This window comes from Helicoverpa zea, chromosome 23 (genome assembly GCF_022581195.2).
Source record: "Helicoverpa zea isolate HzStark_Cry1AcR chromosome 23, ilHelZeax1.1, whole genome shotgun sequence".
Lineage (NCBI taxonomy): Eukaryota > Metazoa > Arthropoda > Insecta > Lepidoptera > Noctuidae > Helicoverpa > Helicoverpa zea.
The window spans coordinates 3,027,701-3,040,771 of NC_061474.1; the positions used below are offsets into that span (position 1 = coordinate 3,027,701).

At 33.2% G+C, this 13,071-nt stretch overlaps 2 protein-coding genes across 4 annotated transcripts in view; both read left to right on the forward strand.

The window, feature by feature from the left end:
* LOC124641973 (ABC transporter G family member 23-like) overlaps positions 1–4,445 on the forward strand; it is a 61,020-nt gene extending 56,575 nt beyond the window's left edge. Inside the window, exons 13-16 of the mRNA XM_047180254.1 lie at positions 344–426; positions 919–1,072; positions 1,722–1,920; positions 2,484–4,445. Coding sequence (XP_047036210.1) covers positions 344–426; positions 919–1,072; positions 1,722–1,920; positions 2,484–2,698 — 651 coding nt within the window. The 3' untranslated portion in view covers positions 2,699–4,445. The remainder of the gene's footprint in view (positions 1–343; positions 427–918; positions 1,073–1,721; positions 1,921–2,483) is intronic.
* Positions 4,446–7,744: 3,299 nt separating this feature from the next.
* LOC124642014 lies at positions 7,745–10,128 on the forward strand. Of its 3 annotated transcripts, none has more exons than XM_047180309.1 (2): positions 7,745–7,826; positions 9,265–10,128. In XM_047180309.1, the coding sequence occupies exon 2, from the start codon at positions 9,345–9,347 to the stop codon at positions 10,068–10,070; it is 726 nt and encodes a 241-aa protein (XP_047036265.1). In that variant the 5' UTR covers positions 7,745–7,826; positions 9,265–9,344; the 3' UTR covers positions 10,071–10,128. The 3 variants fall into 3 exon arrangements, with proteins under 3 accessions (XP_047036265.1, XP_047036266.1, XP_047036264.1); XM_047180310.1 differs by lacking the exon at positions 7,745–7,826 and adding an exon at positions 8,743–8,804; XM_047180308.1 differs by lacking the exon at positions 7,745–7,826 and adding an exon at positions 8,798–8,882.
* The last annotated feature ends 2,943 nt before the right edge of the window (positions 10,129–13,071 follow it).

Consider the following 13,071-nt stretch of genomic DNA (forward strand, 5'->3'; position numbering starts at 1 on the left):
AAAAAAAAACTTAAATCTATGTTAGAAACTTCAATCTGTAACTTCTTTCAATGCTGAGTCATAGACCAAATAAAGTTCTACAAATGACTAATCGCGTTGTCCTTTTATTCTTATTCGCCTTACTGCCCATTTCTAGTCATTCTATAATTTAATTATTTATACTTATATATGTACATTCTACAACGTTGGTTAAAGCCATCGGCGTCCTTTACCATCTGTGGGTAATGGAAAAATATATGTATTTTAGATAAATGATAGAATTATCTATGTATTTTAATACATATCTACTTAAATGCATGCATGCACAACTATAAAGTGCAGTAAGTAATATATATTCCATCAGATTCCAGTGCACTTCCAAAAGCCGGTGTACGGTAAGAGTGAACCGCAAGTCGTCAGCTTCATGGCTCCCGGGATACTCATCACGTGAGTATTACAAAAATACTACGTTATTTTTATTAAATAAAAAAAGAATATATCTAATATCTCGTGTTATTTTTTGTATCTTATGTATTTTCAAGAAGAGGGCAAGTTAAGTAGCGTCAAAAAAATCAACTTAGGCCTAAGCTCACCGTCAACAGAAACGTCAGGTTTTCTTAAAATAACTGTTTACTTCAAAAATTAGACGTCGAAAATCAAAGAAGAAAACTGACAATGACATGTATGTTAACGGTGAACTTGGGCCTGATTACTTTAACTTCGCCATTTAAATTATGGCACGTTAAACAAAACTAAAATAACCCGTCAAACGACCACATTCGCGAAGCACACATTTTCTCAAAAAATGGCTTAACAGATGTTTCGACTCGTTAAAAAAAACCTCTAGTAAAAAAAGACTTAAAAGTACCCCTTGGACTGCGCTGAAATACTGTATTTCCACTACATATTATTCTAAAATATCTTTTAAACACATTCCAGTATAATATTCTTCCTATCCGCGATCGTGACATCGACGCTGATGATCTCCGACCGGCTGGAGGGAGTGTGGGAACGCAGCGCGGTGGCGGGCGTCAAGCCTAAAGAGATGCTCAACGTTCATATTACGCTGCAGAGTACTATTATATTTGTGCAGGTAAGGTTTTAAATTGTTTTGAGATATTTGATTAATTTTGAGAAACGAGAGTAATATATAAAATTAAAAAAAAAAAAACACCCTTTTAGCACAGCCAGTCCGCCACTTTGGAGAGGCCACCATATTGGATTTGTAATGACGTTTCTTAGCTAGTCATGTATTGTCATCAGAACTCAGAGCTTGTGCAAAATTTCAAACCAGTAGAAGACCGGGAAGTGGGTCAAATTAAGATTCTAAGAATTTCTGTAAATACACAGATAAGCGTGTTAATAATAAAAAAATGAAGATGGTCTTATATTATTCATTAGCTGTTCCCCCACGATTTCACCCGCTTCCCGTTGAAACTACTACCCATACCCGAATAAAATATAGCCTGTGTTCATCAGGCATAATGTAGCTTCCTAACAGTGAGATAATTTTTCCAATCGGTTGAGTAATAACGGAACCTATTCATGTCAAACAATCAAATCTTTTCTCTTCATAACATTAGTTTAGAATAAGATTACAATCCCAAAAGTACCAATATAAAAAAGAAGTGCCTGCGCTATTATGCATTTTTTTTACCGATTTCTCCAAAAAAAGAGGATCTCAATTCGACTCTTTTTTATATTCTAAAGCATATATTTCAAATTAAATTTCTCCTCCACAGACTATAGAAATGATGGCCCTCGCATTCATCGGCTACGGCATCCCCTCAGTGGGCTCCAAGCTGATCTGCGGCCTTCTACTGTTCCTACAAGGCATCTGCGGCATGTGCTATGGCTTCCTACTGTCAGTCTACTGTCCAAGCCACACTATGTCCTTCTTCGTCGCTACTGGCAGTTTTTACCCTATGATTCTGTTGTGTGGTAAGTGGAACTCGTATTTTTTTGGAAAGTACCAGTGTAAAAAATTTAAAAATGGTATAGATCCATTTTTTTACATTTTTGAAGATGAAACTATTTGAATTTGAAAGTGTTATTTTCATGACTTACCGTCAAGACATAAGGGTTACTTTTTAACTGCGTGTCACTAGAGTGTTTGGTCAAAGTCATGATGATTATTTCAAATAGTTCAATGTTAGGTCAAAAGGTTCTTATGAAAAATTAAGCTAGTTGCACGGTTTCAAGGTGTTGGTCTCGTCGAAACTAACCGGCAAGAAAGACCATGGAGACTTAAAAATAAATACCTTACAATACATTTTTTTGAGTAATGTGAACATCACGTCGGAAGATGAGTTAGGTGACACTCACATTTTATAAACGGTACTTCTAGTGTAGGTAAAAATGGCAAAAAAAAACGTGGGTTGAAGTTATTATGATATACAATACAATTGATATACACTCTAGAAGTAAAAGATTCTGGTACAAGCCTGTCAAAAACTGTACCTAATTTTACATGTAGGTATTAATACTTATATTTTTCATTCCAGGTATCCTATGGCCTCTAGAAGGTATGTCCTACACACTTCGTATCATAGCCCTTACTCTCCCCTTCACAATTCCCTCCAAATCTCTCAGAGACATCATGGAGAAAGGAGCCTCGTTCGCCGACCTGTCAGTGGTCTATGGTTTCCTCACTACCATAGCGTGGATTGCCATAACTTTGGCTTTAATATACTTGAGGTTACGGTTCAAAAAAACGTAGTTTAATTTAGGAGTTTAAAACATCCGAAATGAGAATCGTTTTTTTTTTTTTGGAAAGTCGGTTAAAAAATTCAAAAATTGTAACTGTCAAAATTAGTTTTGGTTACATGGAGTAATGATAGGGTAAGAGAATATTTTGAGTTGGGACTTTTAAAGATTTATTTTGCTGTGTGTACAATTACAACAGGTCGAAGTTAAATGTATAATGCTTTTGTAATTAAATTGAAGTAAATGCTTTATTACAAAAAAAATATTTATTACAAAAGCATTAACTATACACAAAATGATATGTGGTAATCTGTTATTACATACTTTACCTTTGAAAGCTAAAACAGCTTAAGCTATGTACCCTAATGGGTCATTCATAGTTTCAACCCCTATCTAAAGGGTAAATAAGGTACCTAAACAATTACTAGGCACTGTTATTCTTGATAAATGTACGAAATACGTGTAACACAAGGCCTTAATATTAAGGTCGATTCACACATCCTCTGTATTCATACAGTAATATTGCTGAAACTAGTACGAACTGGTTGAGTCGAAAAAAACATACAAACCAATATTTATTATTAAGAATTATCTTAATCTTAATAACGAACGAATAGTACAAGTTTGCAATAACTTGCGCGTTTACACTTACAAAATGCAGCATTTATGTTCTTTTTATTTTTATTAAAGAGGTATCAAGGGTTTTTTGATGTGGTTGCAGAAAATTAACATGCTCAAGGGTTGTTCTTGTGTGAAATTAACCCCTCAAATGACCACCAACGAAGACGTAACGTCTGTGAGGAGTCACAAATTGCTGATAACTAAAGGATTGATGTTTTCCACAGAAATATATAAAATAAAGTATACAAGATAAAAAGCTATAAGCCTATTTGAGCATACTTATTTTTTATACATAATAGAAATAAATATTTTCAATTGCTCACACAACTTAGGTACTAAAGTATGTCTAGTGTGAATCGATCCTTACAATAACCGGTTTAAAACTGTGACTAATCTATATTTTCGGTTTAGTGGTTTTATTTAGTTTAATCGGGTAACTTTCACAATACCAAAATATTATGTACGTAAGGTAAAAAATGGTAGAAGATTATTTTTAAATTCAGTTTTTAGTGAATTTTATTGTGAAAGAAATCCTATCTGTCGGGTAGCTTGTATATAGCGAATAACTATATTATATTGTCTCTCTGGTGTTACAGAATATTATGTGATAATTTACTTAAATAATCTGTAAAACCTAGCAGTATATTACTGCTAGAAAACTTAGTTAAATCATGACAAATGATTATAAACCATTTAAATTGTATGAATTAAAAGCATATGTAAGCAATGTTGAAATGTGCACATTTTTTATCTTAGTCCTTATTTGGCCTTAATACAAGATTTTTTAAGGTGGTACTTTTTGAAAAAAATGCCTTAGCGACTCTTAATATTTCAATGTAATTAGTCATCTAAAATATTGTAATATTGAATGTATAAATCAAAGTATATTTTTCTGTACCGTTACGTAAAATTATGCCGTAGTTTTAAGCAATATTAAATTACCGTTAGTGGCACTTTACAAAATATACTAGAATACTAGGAAAGTATTTTAGTTGAACGCATTTCTATTGTTTAGTTAATAAGTATGAATAATTAGTATATTTTGTTGTTTTTCTTTCTTTCGAGAGAATATTGCCGATGTGGTGACGTGATACCATGTGATTTGGGTACTTATTTATGAATAAAGATTTTTTTTCTAATTTTCTGTTTCATTTATTATGTACCTTTGTTGAATCCTTACCATATTAAGTAATGTAGACTATCGCCAACATATATTGAGGGAAAAATACAATATGTCTAATGTACTCTTATGTACTCTTCTTATGTACTCCCTCATGTACTCCGTCTCTTATGTACTTCTCTTACGTACTCCTTTTATGTTATTCTCTTATGTAGTGTCTTATATACTCCTCTTATGAACTCTCTTATGTACTCCTTTTATGTATTCATCTTATGTAGTGTCTTATGTACTTCTCTTATGTACTCCTCTTATGTACTTCTCTTATGTACTCCTCTTATGTACTTCTCTTATGTACTCCTCTTATGTACTTCTCTTATGTAGTGTCTTATGTACTCCTCTTATGTACTCCTCTTATGTACTCCTCTTATGTAGTGTCTTATATACTCCTCTTATGTACTCCTCTTATATAGTGTCATATATGCTCCTCTTATGTAGTGTCTTATGTACTTCTCTTATGTACTTCTCTTATGTAGTGTCTTATATACTCCTCTTATGTAGTGTCTTATATACTCCTCTTATGTACTCCTCTTATGTAGTGTCTTATATACTCCTCTTATGTAGTGTCTCATATACTCCTCTTATGTAGTGTCTTATGTACTCCTCTTATGTAGTGTCTTATATACTCCTCTTATGTAGTGTCTTATATACTCCTCTTATGTACCTCTCTTATGTAGTGTCTTATATACTCCTCTTATATACTCCTCTTATGTAGTGTCTTATATACTCCTCTTATGTACTCCTCTTATGTAGTGTCTTATATACTCCTCTTATGTAGTGTCTTATGTACTCCTCTTATGTACTCCTCTTATGTAGTGTCTTATATACTCCTCTTATGTACTCCTCTTATGTAATGTCTTATATACTCCTCTTATGTACTCCTCTTATGTAATGTCTTATATACTCTTCATAAGAGGAGTACATAAGAGGAGTACAGGAGTACTTATGTACTCCTCTTATATACTCCTCTTATGTAGTGTCTTATATACTCCTCTTATGTACTCCTCTTATGTAGTGTCTTATATACTCCTCTTATGTAGTGTCTTATGTACTCCTCTTATGTACTTCTCTTATGTAGTGTCTTATATACTCCTCTTATGTACTCCTCTTATGTAGTGTCTTATATACTCCTCTTATGTACTCCACTTATATAGTGTCTTATATACTCCTCTTATGTAGTGTCTTATGTACTCCTCTTATGTACTTCTCGTATGTAGTGTCTTATATACTCCTCTTATGTACTCCTCTTATGTACTCCTCTTATGTAGTGTCATATATGCTCCTCTTATGTAGTGTCTTATGTACTCCTCTTATGTACTTCTCTTATGTAGTGTCTTATATACTCCTCTTATGTAGTGTCTTATATACTCCTCTTATGTACTCCTCTTATGTAGTGTCTTATATACTCCTCTTATGTAGTTTCTTATATACTCCTCTTATGTACTTCTCTTATGTAGTGTCTTATGTACTCCTCTTATGTACTCCTCTTATGTACTTCTCTTATGTAGTGTCTTATATACTCCTCTTATGTACTTCTCTTATGTAGTGTCTTATATACTCCTCTTATGTAGTGTCTTATGTACTCCTCTTATGTATTTCTCTTATGTAGTGTCTTATGTACCCCTCTTATGTACTCCTCTTATGTACTCCTCTTATGTAGTGTCTTATGTACTCCTCTTATGGACTCCTCTTATGTTCTCCTCCTATATACTCCTTTTGTGTACTCCTCTAATGTACGTATGTAACAGTCCTCGTATGTACAGAAGGATTTTTTTTTTTTGCCAATTAGATAAGATCTTTATTCTGTTCTTTATTTTGTGAACATAGGTAGGTTACAAGGTGTTGGTATAAATGTTTAGTTTCACTATGCCCTGCTCGTAGAGCGTACAGATATAATACTAGTTAATTAAAATTACCTAATACTAGTTAAAATTTATATGGTTACTTACATTAATCTTTCTAATATATTGAATTATCACTAACAAATCTTACTAAAACTATAATAAATCTAACAAAACTTATAATATCTCTACTAAACTTATAATAAATCATAACAATTTTAACTAACTATCATCTAAGTATTCTGAAATTGAATAATAAGCCTTATCAATTAGAAATGTTTGTAATTTTTTCTTAAAATCATTTAAACCTAAAGTTTTCAAAATTTTTACAGGTAATTTATTATATATTCTGGTAGACATGCTAAAAAAACTTTTATCAAAAAGCGCGGTTTTATGCGGTAATGAACTAATTTTTAGCGCATTTCGCCTGGATTGCGGTTTTGCGAACATATTAATATTAGTCTTGACAAAAACAGCTACCTCATAAATATATAAGCAAGGAAAAGTCAATATTTTTAAATTCTGGAAATGAGGCTTACAACTACTTACGAACACATTTTTTTTGTGCTTTAAATACATAATCAGCATTAGTGGCATTACCCCAAAATATGACACCATATTTAAGAGTAGATGCCACATAGGCATGATATGCTGTTAGTACAACAGATGGATCCACTACCCTAGCTAATTTGAATAATGCATATGAATATTGGTTTAATTTTGTACATACTGTATCGATGTGCGTCTGCCATTTCATGTCGCTATCAATCCAAATTCCCAGAAATTTGGTGCTGTTCACCTCTTCAATTTGTGTTTCTTTATATTCTATATTTAGGGAATGTTGCACTTCTTGTGGATACGTGACAATTTTAGTTTTTTTTTAAATTAATAATTAAATTATTTTTTCTTAACCATTCTATTAATAATTTGAGGGTAGTGTTGATAGCGGCCTCTAACGACTTTAGCTCTTTTTCTGTGAAAATGACTGTACTGTCATCAGCAAATAGAATCATTGGATGCTCTATTGATTTTGGGAAGTCATTAATATAGATAAGAAAAAGAAGCGGCCCTAATACGCTTCCTTGAGGTACACCAGAATGCACTTTCCTGTAATCTGAAGGGTAGTTTTTTACTGTTTTGCTAATAGGACATATGTTATCTATTTCTACTCTTTGATATCTGTCGTTCGAGTTCGGTTCGAGTGGTTAAGCGTTTATCTTTTATAAAACCATCGCAAGGTCTACACATTAGTTACAAAATGCTAAACTTATTATAATAAAGATCGTTCAAATACCTAAATAGTGTGCTTTTATTTGTATTATAGTGTTCCGTGTCACTTATTGATGAAAGCTGCATATGGAACGTAGTGTAAGTTTTGATCTGTCAAGTGTCAAGCCCAAGGTTGTCATTGCTGTCAAAATTCAAATTCGAACGAAACTTATTTTAACGATCTTTGAAAAGTTCATCGTCAGAGTGCTTTAGCATTGTAAACGGGAAATCCTGTAAGTACTAAGTACCTATTTTGTAAAGAACTAATGAGAATCCTTGTGCGCTTGTACAGTGATTGAGCCATGGAGTTTCGTGCGCTCGTACTTAATTACATGTAATTAAGCGTAGCAATTGTATTATTGCTTAGGTCAGTGAGTCGTCTATAAAAGCGAATAAAATCAAAGGACATCATTGTCTAGCTCCAAGACGAAGTAGTTAGAGATTATCCTATTACAGGTATTTTTTAAGCGTTCAGATAGTAGCAAAAATTAGTAACTTTATACCAAAGAGTAAAGTAATATATAGGGAAAAGAGAGCCCACTCACGTGTTATTCTTGCAACCCAATTTGACAATGCGCCATCTTTCTCTAAATTGGCCCCGAACTACCTACATAGCTATAGCTATAAAAATATTATAATTATGCATCATATTCATAACATTTTCTATTAGGGTAAGTAGCACCATATAACTATAACATTGGTTATCGTTATAGTTACATGGTGCTACTTACCCTAATAGAAAATGTCATCGTTAATATAGTAAAAGGTCGAAGGAAAACAAATAATTATTATATATTACTTTTTATTTACGCGTGTATGCGGAATGCAAAAAACCGCCATATTGATATTATTATGATCGGTTTTGTTAAGTTACTTGGAATACTGACACCAGGTCTTTTTAGATGAAATTTGATATTTGTGCTTTTTTAAACCGTATTTAATTTATTCGCCTATTTTATCTTTTTTTAAAGTGTCTAATATTTTCCTCATACTTTTCTCTAATTAATATTGCATAAATAATTTTATATTAACAAACAAAATCGATTATAGTGTAGTGCCATCTGTTGGTAATTTAAGGTATCTTTTAGATAGTAAATAGTTTCCGGGCCAAATAAAAGGTGGCGACTCTTCGTTTACTTAGCTGTCAAAATGTACGGAGTGTCCCCTCCCTGCTTTATACAAAAACACACTAGGAAAGGCTCAGATTAAAGGTATACTCGTTAAGCGTTCTAAAGTTTCCGCAAATAATGGAAACTACTTCCTAATTTTATTCTCTGAGAATAGTAATGGTATGGTATATAATGGTAACAACGTATTTTGCAGTGGATAATCCGTAAAGGTGTTAAGTTATAAAAGTTTATAACACCTAGCTTGCAAATTATGCATGATAAGAAGCTTTTGTTTTAAGTTAATACTTAGAAGTTTGTATTTGTGTGAGGCTATATATTTTACAATGGAACTCACTATATAACAAACTAGCATAAAAACAATAGATGTATGTATAATCCTATTCTGTATTACCTGTTGTTTTTAAGTATTTATTAATAATGCTTAGTTTTTGGTTTTTCAAAATTGTAGCAGGTAACAAGAATTATGTAGTGGGGGCCTACTTGCTAGGGTATAAAGAGTAGTATTTTGACATTTAATTCACTTTACTTTGATACCTTACAGTGATCAATTCACCTACCCCAGAAAAGGTACTTTACATAGAGACGGAAATTGGGCTTCAGTCGGCATCGAAGACCATAATCATGGTAAAACAGAAAAAGTCGAGCAAAACAGAGGAAGCAGACCCATATAGCACGAGGCTTATAATGAACTCTCAATTCTTCAAAATTGAGGCAAGGTTTAGAAACTTTCTGACACCGAAGCCAGATCTGATAAGCAACGAAACGGACCCACTGCCCCGCCTTCAGTACATGCCTGAGTACATAACAGATCTCATCTGCAAAAAGAAAAAGTTGAAGAAAAAGTGTGAACAAATGCCTCAGGACAACAAATATCTAGAGCGGTACAACAATGTAAGACAAGAAATAAGGACCTGGATTCGACTCCATGCAACCGTTCTCAAGTGGTTTGACATGATAACAGAGCCTGACCAAACTGGGAATAAAAATCACTTTTCTACTTCGCTTGATGTAGCCCGCGTTGAAAGTTTAATTAATGACTTCAGAGAGCATGAACACGAGCCTCTTCATATCGCTCGAATGATGATGACTAAAGAGTACACCAAAGACTTGATCACTGGAAAGGTATTAAAGGATAAATCGGAGGCTATCCACTTTCACTATTACTGGTACGCATTATTTGCAACTTATGAAGATTTCGTATTAGCACACCCAGATTATCGCGAGAATTTTATATGTCATAAAATAGAAAGAGACTGGTACAACATATTACAAAAGGAACATAAAAGACAGAAGTCAAGTTGGTCACATTTAGTACAAAAATATAATTTAAGAAAAAACCCTCGCTGAGTAAACCCCAATGATTGTACTTACCCCTACTTATAATAATTAAACTGGGTTTACCAATTTTATTGTCTTTAATTACCCACCTTTGTTTCATTTCTTACTGTGTATCTTTGCAATGTATTTTTGTTCGTGCTGAAATAAAAGTTTTATCTCTCTATTAGCAAAGCAAACCATTCAAAAGTAAGTTGCGAAGTGCCATTAGGTTTGGAGAGAACCGCACCTACCGTCCCAGGCCATGAAAATAAAAACTCAGTAAATTCAGATATAAAAATTTTATTATTTATAGGAAATATTTTGATTTAACAACAACTCTTTCCGTGTGAAGCGCCCGCGCCACCGAGCCGACGTAGATCATGGCACATTGATTTTAACTCCCTCTTTTTTTACCGCGAAATACCGAATCAGTAACCCTTAGCTATGGTAGTTATGAAATTACCGCCAGTAAATTATCAATTTCAACTACAGATTTAGATTTACGAGCCCAACAAAGTTTTCAGTACCAAGATATAACGAAAACATTGGTCCGGTAGCTTGTAGTTCGCAACGTGCGCCTGCGCAGGGACGCGAGCGCTCACACTGACAGCACGAGGTTTCGTTGTCAGCAAACTGTCCGAGGTTCGTCACAGCGCAAAACGGTACCTCAAAAAGAAAAAAAAAAGTCTATCCACATCATCATTTCGTCCGCAGACCACAACACACCGCTTATTGCGACATTATCACATTTATCAAGCATTATCTGTTGATCCCTCGATACAGGAAAAAAAACTGATTTTTTAATTCTGTGTTTTCACAGTTTTCGCCTAACTATAAACTAGTACTTAAATTATAGCTCACTCATCACCTGTTTCGCTCGCATTCTCGCTTCGCAACCACACTCTATACAAGATGTCTTTGCATTTATACTACAGAGCGACATATTTTACATTGGATCTCGCGGGGAACAGTCAATTCCTATACTATTTATTGCTTTTGAAGCAATTATATATTTTAAAAATAACACTCTTCCCCTTACAACCGGCTGAGACAATGTGCATTATTTGCAGACGTTTATAAGAGGAAACAGTTCAAGCTGCATAGGCATATTTTTAAATATCACACATTTTTTAAATGACATAGCGAAACAGCGTGTTCAGCTATTATCGGAACATCTAGAAGGAATTGACCGGCCCCTTACAAATTAGACGACAAGAAATAAAAATAAAACTTAACGCAGTTCCTATACAAATCGATGAACATAAAAAAAAATGTTGTGGAGATTATGGAGGGGGCCTGAATACACCCGAATATTAAAATAATGTTAGCCGTTACGTGTCTATGTACAGAACCAAATGATTGGGGGTCCGCCTTGCAAAACTATCATAACAATCGGAACACATGACTTATGTACAAAAATTTAGATAAGTACAGGATACTAGCGATCACAAACAGATGATAAACACACGATGCACGATTTATGGACATAACACTAGGCCTTTTGTAAAGGTTTGATTCAATTTCAAAATCCTATTGATATCTTTACGCAGACTTATAAGTTTTGCAGAAACAGACACCGCGGGTACGTTCTATCGAGCGACACTTCGACTTATCTCAATAAGTGGCTAGCTTCATAACACTACCATTTAACTATTAACACAGAATTATGTATTCTAGGAAGATTCCGCTCGATGCAACGTTGGTTTAAAGCCTCGATTAACATTTATTAAAACAAATTTTCAGTTACAAAATTATGTATAAGTGTAGATACATTAATCTAGCTGTTAACGAAGACACATGTTAAAAACAAATTCATATCGTATAGTCGAACATAATTTCCAAGCTTTACACAAAATACATATAATATTAACTGTACAGTTGTGACATAGTCTATCTGTTCAGGCCTCCATTCAACACTACATATTTACATTATATAATAACCATACTGTTAAGCTTCGAATCACAATTTTTCAATAAGTAATATACGCCGAAATTACAAATAACGGTAGTCTTGATGAGTTTAGTGGGTACTCATTTTGAAAAGTCTTTGTAAGTTTGAATAAAGTGAAATATTGAGACTATTTGAGATTCACAAATCTATAAGAAATATTAGCTTGACTTTAAAGAATGAAATAAATTGAAAGTATGAAATCAAAAAATAATTATTACAGAATGTGAAAAGAGGAAAAATAACTACTTCAAATAAGTACCGCGACACAAACACATCAAGACTTAAAAAAAAAACTTTAAATCATAATCGTAACAAGAAACGTTAATCGCCAATGATTGCAAAATAAAAACAAATCACAAAGAACTTAGAAAAATACATAATAATATTGTAATAAATAAAATATTATATCAATAAGTTCGAGCGTAAGGCACAATGCCCAACTTTGAACGGCTATATCACGCAGAAGTCTCAATTACGTATGTTAGCTGTCCTATTTGTACTGACATTGAGAATTTTATTAGAAAATGTTATTTAATCATTGATTTGACTTTTAGAGAAAACACTTAGCAAGGAGTTTTGGACGAAACTGTGAGAAACAACCAACCAACAATTTTAAGTAAGAGCATCAAATAACAATAGATAGGTATAGTTGCATCTCACGACACAACCACACTCAGACATTTTTGTTTATAAGACGCCTTTTACTTTACTTTTGACCAGACACAATGTCTATTAGGGCAGATGAGAAATTCCACATAAAGAAAAACGAATCCTACAGTTAACAAATAAGGATTTTTTTACAATAACTCACAATGACAGTACAAACCAGACTTTCAAATATGGCGGTGGATTCCTTCAAGTAAAACCATTCCGGTTAACATTACCTTGAGTTGACCGATCTTTCAGCGCAGCACTAATGTATGAGATCTGAACATTTGTGGAGAGATCATTCATTAAGCTTGAAGATATGTACGAATGAAACTGCTAAGTCTATTTAAATTATGGATTTCAAGATTATATTGTCGACGTTTACTAACTTAAAATGCGAAATTCATAAGATATTTTCAAAAAACAAAAAAC